Source organism: Falco rusticolus, chromosome 7 (genome assembly GCF_015220075.1).
Source record: "Falco rusticolus isolate bFalRus1 chromosome 7, bFalRus1.pri, whole genome shotgun sequence".
NCBI lineage: Eukaryota > Metazoa > Chordata > Aves > Falconiformes > Falconidae > Falco > Falco rusticolus.
The window spans coordinates 71,371,190-71,388,306 of record NC_051193.1 but is presented as its reverse complement, the minus strand read 5'-3'; the positions used below and the strand labels follow the sequence as shown (position 1 = coordinate 71,388,306).

Genomic DNA, 17,117 nt, shown 5'->3' with positions numbered 1-17,117 from the left:
CTGACTTCCAACACTTTCAGGCCAGCTGCCAGTGCCTCCCGTGGAAGGCTGCTCTCCCCAGTGTTCGTAGATGGCAATTTCCCTGCAGGTGTGAGCAGCAGAGTCCCTGCCAGTGTAACTGCACCATTCCGAGAGTTGGGGTCACAATAAACTCCTTGGTGCAAGAACTATACAGGTGTCCTCTGCAAGCCTGAAACGTTAAAAGCAGGCTGGAAAACCAGGAAGATCCCCTTTGTCTATTCAGCCAGCGCCTCTCCCGTCTCCAGCCCTACCATTCAACTACTGCTGAAACCTCCGTGCCACATGGAAACACCGATAATGCTTTCAGTGCCGCAGGCCTCTTTCTGTAGGGAAACAGCAAAGCAACACAGGAGGGAGGGCAAGAAAACAACCTGGACAGGTTTTCGAAGATCCCCAAATAATCCATATGGCATCTAATTCACGTTGCCAGCTTCACCCAAGCATTCAAGGGGCAGGTGGGGAGGGTCTTCCTCCTCAGTGCAGATGCTTACTCATGTCACTGCCTACAGGGTGTCAGTGGATGGATGCAGATCAGCAGAATTAATTGCCTAAATAAGGATAGAGTCCAGGGTGCGCTACTCCTCCGGTATGCCAAAGCAGTAAGTAGAACTATTTCACATCTACCCTTCGCAGCTGCTGCTGAGCCACGAGCCTTTATGCCTCGCTGGGCTGCCAGGAGCAGAGGCAGGAGGCAGGCAGGCAGGCAGGCTAGCTCATGTGGCCTCTTATCTTTATCGCTGAGACCTTTCTATTTTCTGAGGTGGTGCCAAATAGTGCAATTTTGGGTTGATTAGTCAAAAGTCAAATACTAAGTTGAGAAATGTTTTCCTCTATCTCAGCATTCCTCCTTCTCACTGCCCTTTCATTGCCTTATGAAAGGTGAGACTGCTGGGGGAGAGGAGCAAGGCTGATTACCAATCGCCTGACTGAAGAGTGTACAGGCTCGCCTCCGCGTGCTGGTGGGAAGGTAGCAGCACTGCTCAAGTGAGAGCTGGGAACTGTGAGCTGGAAACCCCTGGCTGCTTCCTTCAGTCTCCAGGAGTTGAAGGTGAGAGCTGATTGCTCCCCCTCTCCTTGCTAGAGCTCTGGGGCAACAATGCAGCCTTTCTGGCTTCCACACTCCTGTGGAGACACTGGGGAATGATGGAAGTGGATGACGTCAAGATGCTGGGTATACTGGGGTTGCTCACATGGGGCTCTAGATTTTTTTAAATCTCCAGCCCTGGCTACATCTGATCTCCACAACTTTTTTTTTCTGTGACTGCTCCTGCTCACAGGAGGGTGCAGAACCTCTTTACCTCGCAGCATCAATGTAATATTGATACAGTCACATCTGGTGTCTTCCCTGTTTTAATTTGTGTTAACTATCATGTTTGCAACCCTAGGGAAAGTGATTATTTTCTAAAACAGGTGGAGAGTGGCTTCTGTCTGTCTTGAAGGGAAACATTCTTCCTCTCTAGGCTGGGACTCCAGGGAAAGGGGCCGACCTGGTTCTCTGGAAAGATGAGCTGGAGCCCTGCTGAATTATTGAGCATGCATGGCAGTCATCAGCTCAGAGAGAAAGGGAAGCACCAGCCTGGGTCACAGGCGTGGGACGGAGATTATTAGCTCCAAGGTCAGAGGAGCGTAACCAGATCTGCCTCATGCACTTGGTTGCTCTGCTGCCTGGATCAGCATCACAACTGCTTGACACTGTGACACAGATGCTCAGCTTGGTTTTTGGCCCTCTCTGGGGCCACAGGCAGTCACAAAAGCCCATTTCCACAATATCAAAGCCCCCGCCCCCCCCCCCCCCTTTTAGAGGCAAAACCTCACCCTTGGGGCAGGCCTGGAGAAGCAGCAACCCCTGGTCACACACATGGAAACTGAGACACAGTGTTCTAGTGTAATGCTCAAATGTGTTGGCCACATTTAACCCCCCTTTATTCCCTACATAAATGATAAGCAGATTTGCAGAGGATGTGATCACCAGCAACTGCTGCAGGAGAACCATTGGAGCTTACGTGTGCGCAGCTCTTGTGAAAAAACATGTTGTCTGATGAGATGGTTTTGGTCCAGGTTGTATGCCCAAGGCTGTAAGGAGAGATAACGAGTCTGAAAATCAGATCACCTCTCCCCGCTATGCCCGTGATCCCTGAGATGCCCCTCACTGTGTGTGTCCAAACAAAATGGTGAATGTCCTTCTGTCCCTTTGGCTACGTGGATCCAAGGAAAGGACAGGACGGGGTGCAGCACTGTGCAAAGTCACGCAGCTGCTTCCTGCTTGGTGGCAGCTGGCACCTACAGCACGGCAGGTGGCTGGGGCACCCGCGGGAGGTGCTGCCTTGTTCAAAGGATCGATACAGCTTACCCTGTACGAAGCACCCAGTCCTGTCCCTGCAGGAACATGTACCACACCCTCACAGAGCGATCTGGCACACTTCTTCCTCTTGCTTCAATGATAGATCAAAATAGTTTATTACTGGGGGAGGTCTGCTTTATCTGTAAACATTTATTTCTATATTGCCACCTTCTCATTACAAACAATTCATGACTAAGCTCATATAAGCCAAAGCAGTATGATGAACATCCTGCAATCTGGCTCACTTTGGTTTACAGCTTTCCTGAGGTGGCCTCAGACATCACCCTCTGAACGCTTTATGCCACTGTAGGGTGACGCTGACAGAGCAGCACTAGGGCACCAGGGTCTGCTTAGTACTTTGTCAACAAGTGTACGGGTGGTGGGGTGAGCCTGCTCATGGACCTTTTCTGATCTGGTATCTCAGTGCATTGCTCATGATCAAGTGAGGTTACAAATCAACAGCAGCTCAAGCTGTTTGAAGAGCCATTAGGGCACCTTATATTCCCCTTTCCCTCTTCCTCACACCTGTCCTGTGACCTGTGGATCCCGTGCTTCATAAATTCAACTATTCTGGCAGAATATTAACAGGGCAAACCCCATCTTTCATGTCGAGTTGGATCAAACTGCTAACAAAGCACACCAGGGTCAGCACAGGGAATGGACGACGGAGGCAACTTCCCTGCCAGCCCTTCAGCCGCTGCAAATTTGTAGACTGGCTCAGGGATGCCAGGTAACTTCTCTTGTAAGTCTGGTCCTCTTTCTCAGATCTTAATGTCAGCCTGTCTGCAGTTCCTTGAGACCAAGGTTGTTCTCCCCTATTAAAAAAGGTCAGTCCATGAACACCAAAATAGAACACTTCTATTTGGAGACGAGAACCTGACACCGGGCAGTGTGTGCCCTTTGGTCCAGAGCTACCTTGAACATCTGCCTGTGTTGGGCCTGCATATTAACCTTTGAAAAGTCAAAAGTTGTAAACACATTATAGGATGTTCAGTGGGTTTTGCAAGGTTTCTAATAGTTAAGAATCTCTGAAGAATCTGCATTCACTGAGTACGCTCTGAGCCTCTCACAACACGGATTTTTCTGGGAAATTTTGGTCAAATGAGATGGGTTCAGGAGCGAGATTAGAGGGAGGATACAGCCAAGCATCAAGGAAAAATGGGTAAAGCTGCTTAAATAGCTGACAGCTGTCTTCTGAATAGAAATTTTAGGCTGTCTGAAAAGCAGAGAAGATGGTAACAGTGTCAGGTATATTTTAATACTTTATCCCTCACTGACGTGGAAGTAAGTTTCAGGATCAGCATTTTTTGGAGTTTTCTGTCAGAAAAGGCTTTTATTTCTTTGCTCATATTCAGGATGAAAAGATGGACTGGCATGGCCCTGCCCATTTTTCCATCGCCCTACGTACAAGATGTTGCTGGCTGGCTGTACCACCATCCCTCTGGGCACAGGAATGTGGCTTTGGCAGGGGCAGTGGGAATGACTTCCAAAGGAGACCAGCCACCCTGCAGGATTTCCCCATGCTGCCCGGCAGCAGCTTGCACTGGGAGAAGGGCTGGTTGCTTTTCCTTTGGTTTCTCTAGCTCTTGGTCTCCAAACTGGAAGTACTTTGGCTGCCAGGAGCAGCAGAGAGACTTACTTGCTTTTTCCACATAAATCATGACACTGGCATTGCTGGATCTGCTTCATGATGGAGAGTCTCAGCTGGTTTGTCCATTGGATAGGGCAGCTCCCTGGACAGATCACTGGAGAGCTTTGGGAACAGATGAATAAAGAGGTGTGATACAGGGTCTGGAGTGAACACAGGTATCCCAGTGCCCTGGCACCCCTTAAACACAGCCAGCCTGATTTCTGTTCCTCCGAACAGCGCTGCTCACACATGTTCTTCTAAAATGGCACAGGGGAATAACACTGCAGACCTTTAACCTGTCTTCCAGTAAGAAATTGTAAACCAAGCAATGATATTTGATATTATATAGTACAATAGTAGTTTATGATACTTCAGCAGGTGAACCTGAACCTGTTTACCATAAATACTTTTCTGTGGGAAGAAGATAGTGCTATACCCCTTGACAGGCCTTCCCCAGCAGTGTCATCATGTCAAATACTGTTGTTTTTTTTTTTTAAAAAAAGGACCACAGATATTTTATCTCAGAAGCACCTTCCTCAAATGATCTCAAATTCAGGCCAGCGGGAATTCTACAGAAATTTTTGAGAAAGGTGGAATAAATTTGAGATTGTAGAATACTGCAAAATTGGACTACTGAGCCCAAGTCTGGCTTGCAGTGTCACTGACGTAGTATTCCCACTCTTGTAAAAGAGTGGATGTAGCCACCTGACTGCAGACCACTCCTTACCTGTGCTGGATCCGGTGCTTCAGCTGGAAAATGCTAAATATGCCATTTCAATGGGAACTAAACCCTGTAGCTGCAGGCAAAGTAGTTTACAGAGGCCCTTGGAGCTTGAATGCAGCAGGATTCAATGCATAATGTACGGCTCAGCCCTCTGGAATTGCACATGCACTTAAGCTATGCCTGTAGGAAAACAGTCATTTAAAACCTCCTTCTTCCCCACCTCTTGGAGATGACTTGCGTTAAATATTAACTAACTTGGTTCATCAATTCCTTGGTTCACTTGGCTTCTTTTAACAACAGATGTTATTACAACAACTCCTCTGCCTGCCTCCCTGCTCCTGTCAGCACGGCCAATGGTGAAACCCAAGAATCTGCTGCTGTAACTCTGCCTGCAGAGCCTGGCTGCTGCCCTGGCGTGTGGTCCCCCCACTTCTCTCCCTGGGATCACCTACACTGCCCGCCTTTGGCATCCGTGAGTAGCTACTGCTGTGAGTTGCAGAGAGGCGTTGGTGAAAGGGGACAGAGAACAGGGGTGAGGGAGCCCAGGGGCAGACGAGTTCCTGCTGTCAGGGAAAGAGGTGGTGAGCATGGCCAGCAACTCCAGCGCACTGCCCCGGGTGACTTTCCAGACACCAGAGAAACCTGGGGAGGAATCCTCACACAGGAAACTGGGCAAGTTAACCATAAAGTACAACCGCAAGGACCTGCAGCGCTGGCTAGACCTGGAGGAATGGATCAACGCCCAGCTGCAGGAGCTGTACCAATGCCGGGTGAGTAGCTGGGGCAAGTCAGCGCTTCAGTCACCAGGTGAATGGACTAGTGGCCCTGTGTGCTGGGACAGAAGTTTGCTTGTTCTGCCTGACTGGGAAGAGCTTCTCATCTTCAGCCTTCACCGGGTATCTTATTGCCACCTAGTACAGCACTCTGACTGGTGTGCCTGCAGGCAGAGAAGCTTGCAGCGATATACTCCAACTATCTTTACACTGCCTGGTCTTGCACCTGCTGGGGGTTGTGTGGCTATTGCTCAGCATGAGCAGCAGAACCTGGAGACATGTACAGGCCCAGGATGCTTCTTGTTGCTGAGCTCTATGTGGTGAGTGGCTTTGCTGCAGTGCCTAAGCTAGCTGGGTTAGAGCTATCAGTGTATCCCTGTTCCTTATAGTCACAAGGGCGTAGCTATAGCTGCTGTTTGGGTGAGACACTCCAGGCAATGCTGTACCTGTAGCTGCAGGCTGGACACACTAGTGGCAGCAGGGGAAGAAAGAAAAAAACCCACCAAAACCATCCTTACATGTAGAGATCTGATGCCTTCATCTTCACAAACCCCCAGAGCTGTCTTCCTTGCCTGAGATTTCCTTTGCACCAGAAACAGTCCCTCCTAAATTCTTCCTGCCTATCTAAGAGCTGTCCCACTAATAAAGATCCAGGAGTGCCTAGGTCCAGCTCCAGAATGGTACCAGTCTTTACTTGAGCTGATGCGACATTTTTTCCTCAGGGTGGTGTGACATTTAAATTGAATTCCAGCACTGGATGAGTACACTGAATTTTTAGCCCGGGTAGTATTGCTTCTATTCATGTTTTGTGATTAGATGGATGGCATTTAACACTGGGAGTTTTCAGAAGGGACAGTGCTTTACCCTGTTTGAGATAATTCCTTTGGAGTGTGGTACAGGAAAAGATGAAAGGATTTCCCACGTTGTACATCATAGTCTTAAACCCATTTAAATAGCTTGACTAAGGGTTTTTCTTTTATCTGTGGGGCAATGGCTAATACAGTAAGAGAACCCAACTTTCTTAACTCACAACCCCGTATATCTTCAACAGAAGACATAGATGGGTTTAACAAATTACGTAAAACAGCTTATTCATGTCCTGGATGGGATCAGACTAAATAAACCGTTAAGCTCTCTGCCATTTTCTGTAGTTGCACCCCAGCAGAGCATTAACCACATTTTTGAGATCCAAGGAAAAAAAGAGTTGATGATCGCTCTGAGTCTTCCACTCTGAGCACCAGCAGTTTCAAATGGCAATTGACAGTGGAAGTGGACATGTTAGAACAGCCCAGGAACGGTGATTTCTGTGCTCTATGCTGTGATGGCACAGGGAAGCTTTTGCCTGCCTAGGCTGATTTTCTGGGCCTGAGAGATGTAGAACAGTGTCAGCTCCTTGGCTGAAGAGCCAAACTTCAGGAGCAGTCTCTGAGGCCATCTTTATGATTGTGGATGCTGTTGTTACTTATTATTATTACTATAATTACTATTATTGTCATTTTCTCTGTGACTGTTTCCTATTTGATATCTGTGGGAACGTATCAGGTTCTCATGCCATGTTGGGAAGGAAAAATAGTTTCTGTTTTGATTTATGCCATATGCAAAGAATATGCAGCAGAAAACAAACACGGAGAAAAAAGTCCTTCATTCTGTTGCAAATGCATGGCTCCTCTGAAAATGAGTATACTACTGCTCGTGTTGTGTTAATTAACATTCTTAGACTTCCCAAACAATTTTATAGCAGGTTTAGTAAAAGTGACAAAGGATAAAAGCTCATAATCTCTTCAAGACTTGTGAATTTCCAATTGTTTTCTATAGTTCATAAAGTGACAGTAATAAATTCTCAGCTGATAATGCATTATGAAACGTTATATAGTGTACATAGGAGCAGATGTTATCGGTAGACCTAGTCAGCCAGGCAAAATTCAGTGTGTCTGCGAAGTGCTAGAGTAGTGGTCCTGGGGAATGAATGCTGTTCTAAAGAACAGCAGCAGTGACAGTGTCACTCGCCAGCCATGCTTGCATTGGCTTCTAAGGGCTGTCCCTGGGGCTGGCGGCTCAGTTCAGAGAGCCCTTAGCCTGACTGTTGAGATTTGCCAGAGGTAAGCAAGGAGAACGGGCTGCTGCTTTGAGTAACAGAACGTCTTGCCCTTTGGCGAATTTTTGCCGTTTTAAAGAGAAGGTTTGGGTTGGTGGGTTGTTTTTTTTTTGATAGACAAGAAGCACTTGGTACCACCAGTAACATGACCCAAGATGAGGCTCCCTGTGTGCTACTCTTACTTGCCCAAGTCTACAGATGTACACTTGCGAAAGTATCAGAAAAACCAAGTCAGGTTACATTATCGCTTCTGGTTTTCTGAGAATTAGGAGCTGTTTACTGTCATCAGAGTAGCTGCCCAAAGGGGATATTTTTTTCCCTGCTACAAAATCCCAGCAGGCACTAGTTACAAATCCAGCCATGCCCTTACAGGAACAGGTTGGCTGTGGATTGCCTTTGCTAGCATGTCTCCAGCACAACAGGTTTCCCAACTTCCTTGTGTATTTGGACCAACCTAAGAGATTTACTACCAGGAACTACATAACATGATGCTGTGCCAGGTCAGAGACTGTTAGTAGGGTACAACAGGGGGTTACATAGGATCTTTTCAAATAAATACATGTGCCACAGTAAATTACTTGTAATCACTCAGGTGTCCAGCAGGTCCTCCTGCTCTCCTCTGTGAGTTGTGGCAAGACTACTTAGCTAGCCCGGCTAGTGTGGGCTTCCTTGGATCCATAGAACTCCATTACATTGCCTCCTTGTCAGCTTCTTCCTTTGCTCCAGCTGCCCTTGGCAGTGCAATGTTCCTCAGTGTCTTCCAGAAACCTGTGTGACAGAGTCAAATAAACAGCGTTGCAGCTTCAAATGCCAGCAAGGCTAGTTCAAACATCACCCCCTGATCCAGATAATCTCAATGCTATGCTATTTACCATCATGAGGCTTTTTGCAACAAAACTAAGACTCAGACGATTTTGATTTTCAACATGATTGTCTGCACGTGGAAGCCAGAACACCATCCAATACTAGGACCAGAAAGCCACAGACAGATCCCACCCTGTCTCACCCTCCTCGCCTATTTAGCTTCTTAGACAAAGCCAGGCTGGATCAACACCTGTTGTCTAAACAGTCACATAAAAACTACTACTTTTAAGAGGAAATGCTGTGTGGCTCACAGTACAGTACATTTAACCCTAAGTCAGCTGCATAACTAAGCTGAACAAAGGCCTTCTACTTCCCCTCCAGCTTGGTATCACAGACTGCTCAGAACAAGTTTATTTTTTCCCTGTAAGTATTGCCTTTATCGTTTAATGTTTTACATACACATCCATAAATGCTACCCAGCAATCACGTACTGCGCTGTTAACGCAGTATCCTTATTCTGCTGGTTACTATCTTAAAATATCACTAGCGTTGTGCTGTCAAAGATTCACTTTGCAAACACACTGGAAACCACAGCCTGCTTGCCTTACAGTCTTGTAGAAACACATGGAGCTAAAATGTGTCTGTGAACATTTACAAATGTTTCCAGCTAACACTCCCATGCCTTACAGGATTACAACTCCAACCACTAAAGCTTGGGGTCTCTCTTACCTTAGAGACTATTTTATCCCTCTCGCGTCTGTTAGAGAAAGCTGGCAAAATATTGTTAGGCCTTTCAAAAGGGTATTTTTTTTCCTCTCCATTACTGCAAAAATCCTTATTATAAATACCAACTATGTGAATGTATTTAGCCTAAAAGCCCCAAATCTCCTTTTATTAGCTGTGCCTCTCTTAAGATTAAGCCCACTGGGTTTCTGTTGGGTGAACGCTTGTGTTCACTCCTCACAGACGAGGGTTGTCCCATGCTGGCTTACACTGCACTGCAGCTGACAATCACAGCTGGAGATTCTTTAAAGGGTTTTCCCATATGGACAGAAATCCCTGAGCAGTGGGATGAAGTGTTGAGGTAGGAAAAGATGAAGAACGTGTACATCAGCATGCGTGGCTGCAGCAGACACCACAGAAAGGCTGGAATCCATGCCCTCTTTGCAAGAACCTCATTTTGAGATGATTTCTATCCTGACCTCAACTTCACAGCACAGTGTTATTATTGCAACTACTTTCTTCTCAGCTGCTCAGTTCTTCAAAGATGGCCTCTAGAGTTTTTAGAAGTTTGAAGGTTTATTACCTGTGGGTTGTTTTTTTTTTTCTTTTTAGCTAAGAGAAGAAACAGATGCAGCAGCTCCTGAACCACAAATTGATCTTGAAGATCTCCTGGAGGTCCCGAACGAAGAACAGAAATTAAAACTACAGGTCAGATAGAGGGACTTGGTGACTTTAAGTTAGTGACTTCCTTCACAAAGAGAAGTAATGGTGTGTGGGGTACAGAATATGTGTAAGCAGTGTTGCATGATGCTTCCCTGTGTCATTGCCTGCCAAATGTATTGAGATTATATTCCCCTTTTGTAGGGAGGAGAGAATAGGTCACCTCATAAAACACTAAAATGACTCCTCTTGGTTTTTAGGAAATCCTCCACGAGTGCTCCAGCCCGACAGAGGTGAGTGAAGCAACATCAATGTGTTACACTGTGCTATAAAAGTGTGTCTTTGTTTATGTTTGGCTGAACAGCCAAGATACTACTGTGCCTAACATGATGCTGCAGATTTGTTTAAATCCCAATGGGAAGTATTTGCCACTTTATTCTTCTGTGTTAGAAAAATACATGTAAGTCTACATGAGTAAGCTGAAGATAGAGTAGTGGAGCAAATAAGGAATTACTCTTTACAACCAGAGAGATGTGATTCCTTGTTTTGGACATCCTAAGCTGAGAAGCCTGAGTTGCTGTTTGGTTCTCAGTGTAGAAAAGCCATACAGTGATACAGCTCACATGACCATCTTGGCACACTTAACTAAATGCATTCTTAGCTTAAACCACCCTCGTGTTATGAGTGACAAGAACATGGGATGGAACTAGATGGCATTGGGCGGATCGTTGTTGAGCAGTGGCCACATAAATTAGTTTTACATATATTTTTTTTCCCCATGAAAACTTTACAAGTACTGGTTTGGAGTTAGAGAAATCCCACAAGCTGTCGCAATGCCCAAAGAAGTGGAGCCCTGTACTTTGCAGCGCAGCGCATGCACCACACAGCACTGCATACCTGTGCAGAATGGGGTCCCCCATCAGTGCTTCGGTCATACGCACTGCATGTGAACATTGTGCTTGGACATCATTCATCAGTCTCCACATCTTGTTGAGCCTACGTAACTGCACAGTGATGAACATACAGAAAATGAGGTGGATGCAAAACTATCATTGAAATTAAACTTGGCTGTAGCAATCATTACAGATAAGTCTCCTAGCAGGGGTTCAGCAGACAAGGCTGGCAATAGCAAAATAGTTTTCAGAGTGTCTGAACTTCAGATCTTAGGCAAGAACCCCACATTCCCGAAGAGATAACTGAACAGAGTTTGCTCTACTGATTCATGGGCAACAGACAGCGTGGAACTTGCTAACTACAGATATTGCTTCCCCATTGGCCAAAGCATGTAGTTTCATCCTGGTGATCTTGAATGCAGCCCCTCTGAAAGATCACAGCAGCCTATTTTCAGAAAACATGCAGAGGAAACAAACTGATTTGCTCTGAAGGGACTGACTGAAAAGGTATGTATCCTTGGCATTTACTTCCACAGCACGCTGTGGCAGGCCACCTCTGACCATCCAAGTGAGGAAGCTGGACTTCCACACAGCACAAATGGTAACAAGCTGCAACACTTCCAGTGACCTTGCGTAATTACAAGGACATGCAGCTATGTCTTTGGGTGAAGAAAGGCTGCACACTCCTTTATGGTGATGTTACTTGTCTTGCAGAGGGTAAAGTTTGCACTAGTCACATTGACTTCTGCTTGGAATAACCAGATGGTCCAGTTTAGTTCATAGTCCTTGGCTGTGTCAGCAAAGTAGTTCGAGTTTATCTCCATTAACTGCTCACCTATCTGCTCTGCCTGTCCTCAGCCCCTGCTCCAGGTTATCATTAGTCCTACCTGTGTTTTGCTCCAACTCTTCTCTGCCAGCCACTTCCTTGTAGAATTGGCACAGCTCCGAGATGGTTTGCAATCCACAACACAGAGCTTTACAGGTTCAACAAGCAGGACAGCTTGCTTTGGCCTAGATTGGGAGGGCAGTTGAAGTGGGCAGGAGGTTATGGTGGCAACAGGAAGCAGTGGGACCTAACAGGACAAGAGCATCCTGAGGCCGTCTCAAGGTGGAAAAAGCAGGTTTCTGGGATGAAGAGGGGCAGGCTGGCTCCTGGGGAAAAAGTAAACATGGCTGCTCCAGAAGGAGACAGGGGAAGGGAAGCAGAGGGGCTTTCAGACTCTCCTCATCCATCAAAAGGTTCCTTTCCTAAGCTAAAAGACAGGTTTGCTCAATATATGTCAAAATTCTGGTTTCTGCTCAACATGGAGGCGAATGTGGGAATAACTCTTTGGGCTGGTGAGCACTGGAATTAACATGACATCCTTCTTCAACCAATTCTCATTGTAGGATTTCATTACGGAATTGCTTAATCGATTGAAAGGTCTCCGGAGAGTTACCAGTCCTCAGAAGAAATGACCTTGTCCACATGGAACACCCAGCTTTGGTCACAAGAAAACATGCACCTTCCCCACAAAAACCAGGATCAGCAACATCACTTCAGGATATATTTAGGACTTACTGTTATTGAGAAACATCACCAAGTTTGTGAACTTTGTACCAGTGGTTTGAAGTCTCCACTCCTTCCAGATCTATGCACATAGCAGGGAGCTAGATTGTACATTTTCCTGATTCTTAAAAAGGGCATGTTAACTGGTAACGGGACAAGATGCCCTTCCTTTAGTTTCTTCTAGGAATTTCCATGCTGGCTGCAGAGCACTGAATACAGTTTTCAGGAGCTCATCAAGACTTCTTTCTTTCCGCTCACTACAAGAAAACAAGGCATTGGTTATCACTCACTCATCAACATGGAAAATCTGTTACTGTTAAGCTGCACCCTGTTTCAGTCTGTCTGGGACCCAGCTGTGAGCTCTTGCCTGTTACTGCTGTACCTGACTCTACAGCATTGCACATACTTTGAAAGTCCTATTAAGCCTCTGTTATTCATGAAGGTTGGACAGAAAATATACAGTAGGATGGAAGGAAAATGTTCAAGTGCACCTGGTCTACTTAAGGGGAAGTTAGTGAAACAGATGCTAAAGCTAACGGAAGAGAGATTTTTTCCTTTTTGTGGAACTTAGGACTTAATGATTTAGAAGCTTCTAAAGGAGCAAGGTCTGGGAATGACTTTTCTCGTAATTTAAAAAGATGTTCGAAAAATGCTTATTTTATATATTGAAACAGAGAAAACCAGTTGTACACTGCCTGCTTTTTCTCTCTTTTTAGACACTAAAGAAAAACTGAAGGGAAAAAATACCTGCTCCCAATTTCCCTGCAGGGAGCATCTCAGAGCGAGTCTTGCAGACAGGTAGGTCTCACAAATGAGAAGTGAAGTAGGACACATTGTCTTGCTGCAAAAACTCTTCTGGCAACAACTAACATGTGGCTGGAAAAATACAGAGGAAACTACATCCAGTCTCTCAGCAAGTCAGTAACTTGACACATGTGGCTAGGAAATAAGACAGCAAATGGAGGCTGATCGCTTAGGCAGAGTGGACTCACATTATGTCCTGCCCCTACGCTCTCATGCCTGCCACTCAAAACACAAAAGACGAGTTGCTGAGTCACATCCAGAGGGGCTCCTATGTACCAGTATGTTCGAGGCTAGCTTTTGAGTACATGTTTTGTCAGACAGGGAGAGAAGGGGCCAACTCTGAAACAAAAGGAACATGTGCAGGTTAACTAATAAACAAGAACTCTTGAGCTGGACCAGTAATACCTTAAATACATTAGTCTTTTCATCTTTATCAGTAACAGGGTGAAAATTATTACCTTTTGCTTCCCTCCTATTTTCCAGCAGAAATGTCAGTAAACAAGCTGTGGGCTGTGCACATCTCTAGAGGACAAAATCCAAGCTGTGGTAACAACTGTGATGCAAGGGCTTGCTTCCCTTCACATGCTGTTTCTGTATGTGACAGCCTCCTGGAAGTTTGCAAGCCGTGCAGCTCATACCTTGTCCTAAGGCTGCTCCAAGAAGCTCTAAGCCTCACCCACTAGGTTGGAGAAATGGTCTTTATCAGGTCCATATGTATCTATGGTAGCACTAGGGACATGCCATTTTTGGCTTAGTAAGGGGCTAACGGGACACATCTGCCCTCCTGAAATCTCAATTTATAAGTAAGTAAAATAACAACAACAGAACTAAAACCAGAGCTGCACTGGCTGTAGATCTGGCATTGCTCATGGGTTGGTACCTGCTAACACTCCTGTATCACATCCCTTGAGAAGGGAGAGCAGCACACTGACAAAGAGCTCTGAGCACCGTTAAAAACACAGCCGAGGTTCAAACAGAAGTGCGGGTGGAAGATGTAGGTGGACAGGCCATGAGCTGAGTGTCCTAAACTAGAGCTGTAATAAGCTGCAGCACAGTAGTGTGCAGCAGTCCAGATTAATTACATACCCTACCAGGAGGCTTTGTCTTTGTTTTATTCTGCTGAGCTATGACAGCACAAAGACCTGAAATGCCTCTCCTCTGGCCCGAGACAGATTTTCTCCACCCTGGGCATTGGTCTGTATTCCCTCAATCTGGGGCGATGCAAAGAGAATTTTTGTCCGTGCAGACATTGTTAGAACCCAGGAAAAAGCAGGTTCTTGAAACTCTGCTTGACAGAAGTTGTCTTTGTGCTTATTCTGCAAGTAGCAGAATAAGAGAAAGCTGCAGCCCCCGTCATGTGCAGTTGGTTCTGATACATACAGACATCACTACCACGAGACCACTTCAGATGAGTGGTGTGATTATGGGCAACAAAGCAAGATGCAGCCAGTGCTAGATTGATTTCTTGGCTCACTGGTACAAAAGAAAAAGCAACTTAACGCAATCAGAGCAACTTCTTTTTGTTTAGTTTTTAGAAGTAGCAAATAATAACTTCTGTTTATTTTTTGGCTGTTCTCAGCCTAGACCACAAAGCTAGACTGATTTATTTTTTTTTAAATACAAACAGCTTCCAGTTAACTTTGCTGTTCCTCAGCACCATCACTGCATAAGGCTATAATGTTTGGTACACAGACACCATGTAAGACTGTGTCTTTAAAGGAACTTTGCTATCTTAATCATACCAAGGTAACTCAGAATGTATGAAAGTTCATGTGCTTTTCTAATTGAAGGTTTATGAAGGTGTGTAAAATAAGCTTTAATGCAATCTTCCCTTAGTTATGATCAACACTTACATTGCCTTAAAAAATAAATCTGGCTGCTACATTTGGACACATGACCATGTCACAGCACTTGAGACAATGTGCATGCTCATGAACCACAGCAAATGCAACTTAATGCATTTTAACTATGCTGAGACCTCTCTTTGTAAGGTAATCACAGTTCAAACTTGTGTTATTATTTTGAATACTTGTTGGGGTGGAGCCTACATTTGATAGTTTACACAGAAAAACATTTTGAGAGGGAAAGAAAATCTTCCTCTGCCTCATGGCATGCTACAAAGACAAAAGCAAAGATGATTCTCTCTCTTGAAGATACCAAGCTCTCTTCAGTCCTTCAATGGCTATGCCTGAAGCTGATCTGGCCTGTCAGGGACTGATCGTTTACCAGTATCACCAGCATCTTTTCAAAGACAGGGAGTAGGCAACACAGCTAGAAGTGCACTGCCCACTTAAAGGTCACGCAGCATTCCTCTTTCACAACAGATTCAGCTAGGTTTGCTTCCTGCAGACAGCTGATCTAGATACCCCTTCTACACGCAGGTCACTGAGGCAACAGCTACAGTGGGAATGGCTTTTCATGGGAAAGTGATTGGGCTGCCACTGAAATGGCCAATTACATGCAGAAAGCTCAGCAGCCACAAAAATGTCCATTAGTGGTACAGAGAAAGCATCATCAGCATGTGCGTGTATGACTGAAGAGACTCTTCCATGCATGACTAAGTTCTATTTCAGGTATTGGGTTGGGTGCATTTCTGGATTCTTTGGGATGGCCCCACAGAAACCAATCTGGGAAACTAAATAAACTGCTTCCGGCTGTAACCTGCTCCTTCACTACTGACGTGAACAGGGCAGGGCTTACAAGACACAGGCTGCCTAACTGCACAAGAGCTCAGAGTTTGGTTGTGGATGATGAAGCATTCAAAATGTTGCAAGTGGCACACCAGCTCATCCTAAGATATTTTAAAAAAAATAAAGCAGCTGTAAAGCAGGAATTAAAATGTCTACTAAGAGCTTGGAAGTGAATCAGTCTTAGAAGAGACATAAAAACAGGTATTTGCATCTTCTCCTGTACATGAAAACACAAAGGAATTAACCGAAGACAGAATTGGGTTGTCTTGCTATCAGACTTACTATCCAGGTCAAATAGCAGTGAAAAAGTGTTGTTCCTACAATAACACAAAGCCAGAACAGCATTTTGTTTTCATTTTTAAGACTGCAAGCTCCTCAGGGCAGTAACTCTCTAGCTAAATTTTGTGTAACAGAGAGCTCACTGTGAGCTCTGACATAAGAACAACTGAAGCAGTTTCCCTATCTACCCGTCCCAAAGAGATAGGCACTGGTGAAGCAAGGGCTGAAAGAAGATCCTCCACTAGAGCGAGGTTTCGCCACCGCTTCCCAACAAAGGGGTTTGATGGCACTGCTGGATACACTTGCTATTTCACTGCAGTTGTTAACCTGCAGTATTACGATTCTGCATCGTCTGATACAGGTTTCTGTTGAAGGGGCTGACCCAGTCCAGCGCGTTTAGCACAAACCCATCTTCAGCAGTAGTTTATTTGCTGTGCTCTGACCAGGGGTGGCCGAGGTGCAGGCAAATACTGTTTCATCAACTCAACCTACAGAGGCAGTGACCTTAGGCACAGGGCAGGGCAGACAGCTGGGAGCGGCAGTGTCAAACCAGACAGACAGGATTCGTTGGAAACTGTCAAAGGCAAACCCTTGATTTTTTTTTGCCATTGGAATCTGTCAGTCTTAGAGAGCTCTCTTGAAAGTCACATCATAGCCCTGTTCATCCTGAGGGGATATTAGAGCCAATTTAGGGCAAGTTTAGTTGGGTATTTGAAGCAATTCTGGGTGCTTTGGTCACTGGCAAGTGCCACTTGCATCTGGACTCCCTCGAGGGAGGGAAATGAACATACTGAACTGAGCTTCTCTCACAGCCAGATAAAGAGCATTATACAGGCAACACCTTTACCCTACCAGGGGTAAACCCTGCTTTCAGACTAACACACAACTCTTCCAGACTAACATGCTACCCTTACAGACCACATGGAACCTTGGCACAGCCACTGCGGATCACAACGCTGTGCATCAGTAGCAGATTTTTACAAATCATCCTTCAAGTATGTGAGCAATACTGCCCATCAAGGTAGAGTAGCCCCTGCAACTTTTCCAGCCACGCCAACGCAACGTTTTTGATGACTTCATGATCCTTCATTTCTCTCCCTAAGCCACTTGACACTAGGACTAAGGTACCAT

General features: G+C 45.5%; 1 protein-coding gene and 1 long non-coding RNA gene across 2 annotated transcripts; one reads left to right on the top strand and one right to left on the bottom strand.

Annotated features, from left to right (window-relative positions):
- Window positions 1–1,899: 1,899 nt before the first annotated feature.
- LOC119151361 lies at window positions 1,900–9,685 on the bottom strand. The gene is made up of 2 exons (XR_005105394.1): window positions 8,163–9,685; window positions 1,900–4,115 (listed from the first exon to the last, which is right to left on the bottom strand). It is a non-coding gene; the product is annotated as an uncharacterized LOC119151361 (long non-coding RNA).
- On the top strand, window positions 4,905–17,086 carry PPP1R14D (protein phosphatase 1 regulatory inhibitor subunit 14D). Its single transcript, XM_037395188.1, has 4 exons — window positions 4,905–5,486; window positions 9,724–9,819; window positions 10,032–10,064; window positions 12,054–17,086. The coding sequence occupies exons 1-4, from the start codon at window positions 5,304–5,306 to the stop codon at window positions 12,120–12,122; spliced, it is 381 nt and encodes a 126-aa protein (XP_037251085.1). The 5' UTR covers window positions 4,905–5,303; the 3' UTR covers window positions 12,123–17,086.
- The last annotated feature ends 31 nt before the right edge of the window (window positions 17,087–17,117 follow it).

Bases quoted from the DNA above. Each gene is read 5' to 3' on its own strand.
- PPP1R14D (XM_037395188.1), top strand. From the start codon at position 5,304: ATGGCCAGCAACTCCAGCGCACTGCCCCGGGTGACTTTCCAGACACCA. The intron at 9,820-10,031 runs GTCAGATAGAGG...CTTGGTTTTTAG, and splicing joins AACAGAAATTAAAACTACAG to GAAATCCTCCACGAGTGCTC. The intron at 10,065-12,053 runs GTGAGTGAAGCA...TTCTCATTGTAG, and splicing joins AGTGCTCCAGCCCGACAGAG to GATTTCATTACGGAATTGCT.